The sequence below is a fragment of the Apostichopus japonicus genome, chromosome 3 (assembly GCF_037975245.1).
Source record: "Apostichopus japonicus isolate 1M-3 chromosome 3, ASM3797524v1, whole genome shotgun sequence".
Classification (NCBI taxonomy): Eukaryota; Metazoa; Echinodermata; class Holothuroidea; order Aspidochirotida; family Stichopodidae; genus Apostichopus; species Apostichopus japonicus.
The window spans coordinates 3,236,390-3,245,488 of NC_092563.1; the positions used below are offsets into that span (position 1 = coordinate 3,236,390).

Consider the following 9,099-nt stretch of genomic DNA (forward strand, 5'->3'; position numbering starts at 1 on the left):
GCCCCCCCTGGCCCCCCCTTGGCGACGCCACTGGTCAGGCGTGATTGAGAGGGGTTGTGGAGGAGATACATGGAAATATTGAGTTTATAATGTGAAATATTTCACCTATATATCTTCATATTTGTAAAGGGACAGGGGAGGGAGGGAAGTAACTGGTGAGTGAGTGGGGGGGGGGATGAATCTAGAATTTTGTTATATAGCGTTGATGTGAATGGGGTATGTATGTGTGTTGTCCCAATGTTCTTCATCATTAAAGTGATAGATACTCTCTCTAAGAGTGTTGTATTTGTATGTAAATCATTGGATGATTGAGGCTGGAATACCTTTACATAAATCACTCCCATCTGCTGGTCTCATTTCTACCTCTCCCTCCCCCCTCCCTCCCCACCCCCTCTCACTTCCCAACTTTATTCGAACCATTTGACATCATAAGAAAACAGCGTTCGCTAGTATCTTGCATTTAATAATCACAATCGTTAAAATGGAATGTTTTATAGTTTGGTCCTTGATTGACCGAACCAGGGCCAACTTTTTTCTTAGATTTGCTTGATGCCCACTAGTGAATATTATAAATCTATGTAATAATCTTCTGATTCTCTTCTTAACTTATCCTTGAAACCTTATCAGCCTAATACAGAGATGAAACACTTAAAAGCAGAAGTTGTATCGGGTGATTTGTGCTCAGAATAGCATAACTAGTTAGTTGGGAAGAAACTCTTTACAGTAACTTCATGGAACAGTGCCCTTAATGGACGTTTTTCCTTTTGTGACTCATCCCATGGTTACTTCCTTGGATGAAAGACACAAATGATATAATACTAGATGAATAGACATACAGGATCCTACAGAACGTTAAAGCAGCTTTGTGGAATGACTTTTGAATAGCTGTTTGATGCCAGTCAATACTAACATTCCAACACAGTTTGGCTCATTCAGCTTGCCTGATCATTATTCACTTCACATATAATGGATTAAAAGGTCCACAATTTTTAAAATAATATTTAAATTTGCTTTTTCCATATATATTGTCATTAATTCTGATCTGCAAATAGAGCTGCACGAAGAATTGTCAAGAATCCAAATAATAACTTTTGTTTGCATTATAACTCCCTTGTTAACTTACCTTTAAAGGGTGAAAACAACTTAATTTCCATCTGTTAATTGTAGATCTTGGGTGGATGGTATCTCTATAACATACTTTTCATTTTGTGAGAATGACCCTTTAAACAGCAGAGGTTCATCAATTAAGGCAAACTTCATATATATGTATATATTCTACTACATACAGACCATTTGGTCAGTTCCACATATGCAATGCAAAACTCAATGGGTAAAGATAAGACTTTTCTATGGCCTCCATCAGCAGGTTTATATATGTAGGACAACTTTGTCAACCTTGGACAAATGTTCAGGGAAGTTGAATGTCACTCCATGGTACTCTGTTGTTAATGTAATGTTAACACATCTAAGAAGTTTTGGTTGAATTATCAGGATTTTATCAAATAATGGTTGAACATTAAACATTGCATTGCATGAGAGGAGCAAGACTTATCATCAATTTAATCTTTAAAGGAGCATTCAGAGGCTCTTAAAAGTGAATCCCTTGGCATGAAGAATAGTTGTAGAAACATTACTATAACTCTTCAAATCTGTCTTCTTCTTCTCTTTTTTATCTCGGACTATAACCCCATAAAAACCAAACATCTGCCTAACCTTATCCTTAATATATATGGTGAAAGACAAAAAATTAGGAGGGTGCTTTATAGTTTACTTACATGATTAATTAAATGATTAATTAAATTAAATTAATTAAAAATTAAATTAATTTAATGATTAATTGCAGTCTTAGTTTGAAGAAGGCCTGCCGGTATATTTTGGTGACATTTTCTGACAAACAGGCACACACAAAAATGAAAACAGGGGTGCTTTAAGTTTGCTACTATTGTTGTTGAATATGAAATCCAATCTGCTGCTTGAAATCAGCTATCTGGTGAATTTTTTTCTATTGTCAACATATATATCTTCCTGTCTGCACATCCAATAGAAATTGATACATGAATATGATTGCCAAATGCATTGAATATTTATTTGTTTTCTTTCAAATATTCAACCTAAGTTTCTCAGCTTCCTTCATTGTATGTCGTCTGTGGTACATTGTGCACCTGGCTAATATCTTTACATATAACTGTGTTGTACTGTCAACATGTAGATATAATAGTAACAAGATTTTTTTAGTATTAAGATCAAATGTGATAGGTTTACAACTACCAGTTTTTTTTTTGGTTTTTTGGGTCCATTTTGTGCAAAAGTGCATTTCGTTGGATGATTTTGAGAGATTCCTGTCTTATATTTGTATTCATGAGATTATTGGACACAACATCAACCTTGAAAATTATTGAAATAATTTTTACAACTTTAAGGTAAAATTGATTTCTATCGTGTCCGATTCAGACTTGTTCTCCCCTGTTGCTGTATAGATTTCTCCACTTTTCTTGTTTTGTTTTGTTTTTTGGGCGGGGGGGATGGGGCACCTTTTTTGGGGTGGGGGGTTAGACAGCAATGAAATGGACTGCCTACAGTACATGTATGCATGTATGGGCACAGCTGACAAAGTTACAATTTACTTCAAACTATAAGTTCTCATATAGGGGCTGTTTCTCCTGGGATAATTTACCCGGGCATTGGATTTGCTACACAAATCATATACAAAGATTTAAAGCAGCTTTTAAGATACTAAATCTTTCCGTAATTTAGGATCTACATGAAATTCATTGACGCGAAGACTGCTACACAAGATGAACACTTAGTCGTTTCCTGGTAGCCTCTATTGTGCACAGATATCTATGAAGTGTACAAATACTATATAAGAAAGGTTAGTTTCCTGTTTTCAATTAAAAGACAATAAACAGTCAAGCCTCGATTTAATCCCACGGACTGTTGACTAAGCTCGGTAAATCTGCTATAAAAAAAAAAAATCAGTTTTGTATTTACCGGCCAGTAATATCCCTTCGAAGGATCGATGCTTGGTGTTTGACGTCAGCTTTGGAAACTGTAGACACAGAATTTGCCCTTACGATACGGGGAAAAAAAGAAAAAAACAAGTCGAAAGCAGCAAAAGAAGGAGAGCGTTCATTTCGTTTATTTTATTTGTACTTTTTTCACAACATATGTACAACATATGTATCGAATACAGAGAGTTATGGAATGTGAAAGGAAGTGTATCAGGAAACCCTTGTGGGCTTATCTAGTGTTACACTCCCTACAGTACATAGAGTACACAAATAACTTACAAAAAAAAAGAATTAAGAAAAGAACTAAGAAAAAGAGAAGAAAAGAAGAAAAAGAAACCTCAATCTCAGTATAAGTTGAAGTAAAAATCTCTATAACTTGTATTTAAACGAATTTCGGGAAGGTTGTGACCTGATATTAACCTGCAAAGAATTCCATGTGATGCTTGTACGATGTCGAAGGCTATGTTTTCCTACATTGGTGTGAATGCGATTAGGGCGTAAACTTTGTATGTATCCTGTGTTATAATTGTGAATGGCATGGTTGTGAACAAAGAAATCGTCGGATCTGTCCATGAATAGCTCTATATATATATATACATTTATTAAATCAGGGAGCTTGAGGATTGTTAAGATCTTTGAAAAGTTTACTTTGTATGTTCATTGTAATTGGCAAATGAAACGTGTCTAATTGCTCTTTTGGAAGAACAAAGAGTTCTTTTAAGCATGTGTGATTGGTACCAGACCATACAACAGTATACAGTATATAAAATGTGGTGCGATTAAAGTAAGATACAACGAACGCAAAATTCTCTTGGGTAAAACATGCTTAAGTTTTGAGCGAATGCCACGGCCCTTAGAAGTTTTAGTTGCAATAGACTGTATGTGATTGTTCCATGTTAAAAGGGAGTCAATATAAACACCTAAAACCTTAGTGCAATTATTCACTCTTTGTAGACTCTCATTGTTCATTTTAATATCTAGATTAACTTCATCGGCATTACGCTAACTGTTACTGAAAACGATATCTTTAGTTTTCCTGAAAGTTTAGTGAAAGTTTGTTAGCAGTAAACCAATCATGAAACTTAACAAGTTCTAAGTTAATCATGGGAAAATGTTCTACAAGAAGCTTTACTATTTTGTAATCCTCTCATTGATTTATCCTCGAGATGTGTTACCATAGAATATTTTTCTAATTTTCAATTAAAAAAATCATTAATATTGCTCTCATGATGCAGGCAGGGATATAGCTAGACTTCTTTTTAGGGGGAGGGTGGACAGTGCTTTTCTAAGGGGGATGGAAGAACCTATTTTCTAAAAAAGAAAAAACATTTAACTGACAATTTTATAGGCAAATACTAAGGGCCTAGTCCCGACACATCCCCCCCCCCCCACCCCATGGTTGGTTTCTCTCTTTTAGCAAAGTTTTATTTTGATTCCTGTCCCTCAGGATTCCATCCGTATCTGTACCCCTGGAGGAGGGGGCTATGGATCGGCAGTGAATGGACCACCCCACTTACAAGACAGCCTTGACATTCCGTCCAAGCGGAGAAGGGTGGATAAAGTGTCCAGTCACCTTTGTGAGGAGAGAGGCAGCGTCCATGCATTCCGACTAGCACAGGAGCAAGTCTAATCTTTTCATTCATATATATTCTTGATTGGTGCACGAATGTATGTCCGGGAATTTGTCTCTTTTTACAATTCATCGGATTCATTGTCGAGTGAAAATTGAACACCGAGTACAAAAAGATGAGTGAGTTGTCATGGTGATGGAAACTTCCATGAATAAAATTAAAAGGAAAAGAGAAAATCATGGTATTGAAACGTTGCAAAAATTTATAACTGAAGTTTTTTGTTTTTTTTTGTAAAAAAATATGGTGTATAAAAAAGTGAATTTATAACGATAGAAAGGTGATATAGGCAATATATATCCAAAATAGGTGTCAGATTAGCACGGCATGTTCTGTCATATTTTATATTGAAATTAGCAACCTTTGGGGCCCTCGTAGTTAGTTCTTATCGTTTCCTATTCTTGCATTGCTAGACATTTTCTTTTGGGCTGCAGAATACATCTACAGCTTGTAAAAATTCAAAATTGTTTGTAGTTTGTTAACAGAAATATTGGACTATAAAATTTACCACCTTAAAGGTCATCGATTTTAGCATGCTAAATATTACTAAAAGTATTCAAAAGTTTTGTCCAAGAGGCTCTGTTCCTCCATTTCATTTCCAGACATTGAGAAGGGTTCAATTAGACATTTACATACGTTCCCAATAATGCAAACTGATTTGCGGGCGACAGTAAAGTTTCTCTTTGAAATCTGAGTATCAGTGACCATTATTAGACTATCTGGCTTATTTTGGTGATGGGGGAATGGTGAGGGGGGGCAATAGTGATGACCATATATGTCTCAGGGAATGATAAATTCATAACAATTCATTTTGTGATCTATTTTTGAGTTAACGCATTCTCCAACATGAGGGATGGGTAGTGAGAATATACATAATGGTATAAAACACAGAAATGAGGATAGCTACTAAAGCACATACATTTATGTGTATGTTTTTATCAAAAGTAACATGAAAGTAAGTATCCAAATTGGCCAATACTTCTACTGGAAACTGACTTCTTCTTAATTAATATAGATGTGTTTATGTTGAGTGATAGCTATCATAAACATGACAGCCTCTTATCTTATATCAGTACAGATTTGTTTGCTCGAGACAAATAAAGTGTTTGCACACATAAATCAGTGTGACATCTGTGATTCCTTGCCAGTGGTAGAAGGAATCTGTGCGATGGTGGTGATGCTTTGTGTGTGTATGTGGCACTTGCTTGTTTACACTGTAACTTACAACGTTCCCGGTGGATTAACTTCTTACTTGGTATGTGGATCCGTCTTGTTGCATTCAGGAAGCCTATCTGTTTCTGTGAAGTTCAATGATCATTTGGGGTCAACAGAGGTCAAAGTCCAAAAACTTTGTAAAACACAATAACTCAAAAAGTACATCTCTGTTGAGCTTCATACGTGGTATGCAGATCCAGCTTGGTGAGTACAAGAACCCTATTGAAATTGGTGGAGGTCAAAGGTCATTTGCGGTCAACATTTAAGTGAAAGTCTGAAAATCTTGTAAACACGATAACTCAAGGAGTACGTCTTTCTTGAACTTCATGCTGAGTATGTACATCCAGCTTGGTGAGTGCAAGAACCTTATTGAAATTGGTAGAGGTCAAAGGTCACATGAGGTCAACAGGTGTCAAAGTCTGAAACCTTTTAAATTATGATCGCTCCAAAATTAAAACTACACTAAATCTGTGAATTCTCCATGCTATGACTTCCTATTGGTGAACATAGTTTGGTCTAATTCAGTTCAGTCTTGTTCTGTGATGGGGCTCTATAAGTCTTCAACAAAACATACAGTCATCCAGGAAATGAAATCTGGTTCTAACAGTTGCTTTAATACTTTCTCTAACCCACTCACAAGGCTCTTATCAGTTTTCACCCTCTGAGCTTCAAGGGTTCTACAGGTTATCTCAAATGGTGCAAAGTTTTGCTCAAGGAATCAACCCAGGTTATCTTACATGGTCTCAAACTTGGCCATTTTCTCTGTGGTTTTACTAGATAAATTTTGCTTTGGCAGTAGATTGTGGGAATATTTCACAGTGTATAAACAATGTCAAGTAACTCTCATTTATATGATAACAATTATTAAAGGGATGGTTGGTAGCAGCTGATTGTGCTGTTCAAAATTGGGAAAAGAAAATGTCCTTTTTTGGGGGGTACATCTATGTGTCTTTATTTCATATAGGAAGACTGTTCTTTCTGGATATTGAAACATTTTGGAATAAACATTGTATACTGTCAAATCCTTACCAGTGAATTAAATGTTTGATGCCCACACCGGAGTGCTAAAAATAAGAGCAGTAAAATCTCTTTTCTGGCTCTCACTTAATTCTGGGACAACTGTCACTCACTTGCTCAACATTAGTCAGATAGTTATGTGGAATTTCGAGCAAATTGTATGGCAAAGGAATCACAAAGCCAACTGGATTTCCGGTTATTCTTTGCTGGAGGCAAAAGGATTCTTTGACCATGTAGGCCTTCTGTATATATTCAAGGAATCTATATAACTGGCATAGTGAACTAATAATAATGGGGCCATGTTGTGTTTTGATACCTAGGCACTGGTATTACTACTATATTCAACTAGCAAAGATGGTTTCATAAATTAACCAGGGTCTTCCGCAATAACTAATTACTAGCAAGAATGGTTTCATAAATTGACCAGGGTCTTCTGCAATGATTAATTACTTTGGACTGGAGTTAGGTGTTTCCAATTCATCATGCTAATATTAATATTTCATATTCCATTGTTAACGTTCAGATGTCTTGTATGCAGATGTAGTATATATAAGCCTATATTGAGTATATTCTATAAAGTTGCATAATGCGTGTATGACTTATAGCTAGCCTAGTCCATCGCAGAATCCTAGTAATTTGTTGAAACAGAACTATCCTGGTAGATAAACTGTGATGTTTCCATCTAAAGTGAAAGGGCAAACTGAGAGGGGGGGGGGTGGATTTGATTGCCTTCCTGTTGCAAATAAATCTTATCAGATGATTTAATGAGGTTTAACTCTTTTGGAAATTTATTATAGGATAATAATATAATATAATAGGGGAAGATAAGTAGCTACCTACCTTCTCCCCTCCCCCAGCCTAAGCCACCCCCTCAACCAACACCAGAAATTTATGTTGAAAGTGATAGGTAAACCAATCATACATAACATAGTCAAAACTTCTTCCCCGAAGAAAAGGGTCACCATACTTAATCAAGTGCAAAGTGGTTGGACTTGATACGTAACACATGTCACAAATGGCGATATGGGTCAATATCTGACAAGGAAAATCAATCATACAAACAATACAATTCAACAAAGGCACGACCAGTCTGGTTTACAATACCTTGTAACAGTTGATTGTTTATATCACAAAGGTTCGACATCTACACGATTTATCAAATTTGTTTCTCTAATCACCTTGACAACATTTTTTGAATATTATACAAAAATTATGCTATTAAATTAAACAATTGTGAATTGTCAAATGTTTTCAGATTAGGACTAAGTTGTGCACCTGTTGCGTTGTGCCCTAGTTGGCCCTTCGTGTTCGAGCTTAATTCCAACTCACGTGTGTTGTCAGAGATACGTCATTGGTCAGTTGAAAATTCGATAACGTAAGGTGAAAAGTATTATATTCTGGACAAGCATGGTTTCAGTGTTTCATAGCTTATTTTAATTATGATGTTGTTACTGCAGAATTGGTTTAAAATGGTACGCAGTTGCATGTTAGTTGAGTGCAAGAACCCTGTTGTGCTTTGTGAGGGTCAAAAGTTATTTGAAGTCACAAGAAGGCATAGTGTGAAAACCTGGTACAAACATGGTAACTCCAAAGCAAAGCTCAAAATGAATTTTGTTTGTGGATTCAGAGCCATGTTGTTTCTAGAGAGGTCAAAGGTCATATGAGTATACCAGCTGTGAACTCTGACAACATGTTATGACTACAAAAGTGAAGGGATGTATGAATGTTTTGCTCGGATGTTTAGTTTCACCCTGGAATTTAAAGGTGTTTTCTACAGAGCGGTCAGTAGAGGTCAAAATCCAAAAACCTAGTTAAATACAATAATACCAAAGACAAAGCTTGATAGAATTGAATTGAAATTCATTGGTGATTTGTACCTTTTAACCAGCAGATTAGTTTCCATTATCTGCTGTAAAAAGTGTTATGAATATTATTAAATTATGCATGAAGATATATACATCAAATAAATTAACGAAAACATGAAATAAAAGCGCACCTTCAGTGTGTTACGCCATTGAGTATTTATTGTAAACGAAAATACATCACTGCCATTTTCCATGGAAATGCGATGTTATTTACCTTCTAAACATTGAAAAGATTCCAGTGTAGTACTAATGCAATCGGTACCCTCGTCGCACCAGCTGTTCATGTTATCCCTGTGCAGGGTTTTTGTCTACTATGGGTTAAAATATGTACAGAATCCAAGACTTTTCCCGGATAACAGATTA

At 35.9% G+C, this 9,099-nt stretch overlaps 1 protein-coding gene across 1 annotated transcript in view; it reads left to right on the plus strand.

Annotated features, from left to right (window-relative positions):
* Window positions 1–8,872, plus strand: part of LOC139960154 (5-oxoprolinase-like) — a 53,084-nt gene extending 44,212 nt beyond the window's left edge. The window contains exon 29 of the mRNA XM_071958311.1: window positions 4,459–8,872. Within this exon, the coding sequence (XP_071814412.1) occupies window positions 4,459–4,641 (183 nt within the window). The 3' untranslated portion in view covers window positions 4,642–8,872. The remainder of the gene's footprint in view (window positions 1–4,458) is intronic.
* The last annotated feature ends 227 nt before the right edge of the window (window positions 8,873–9,099 follow it).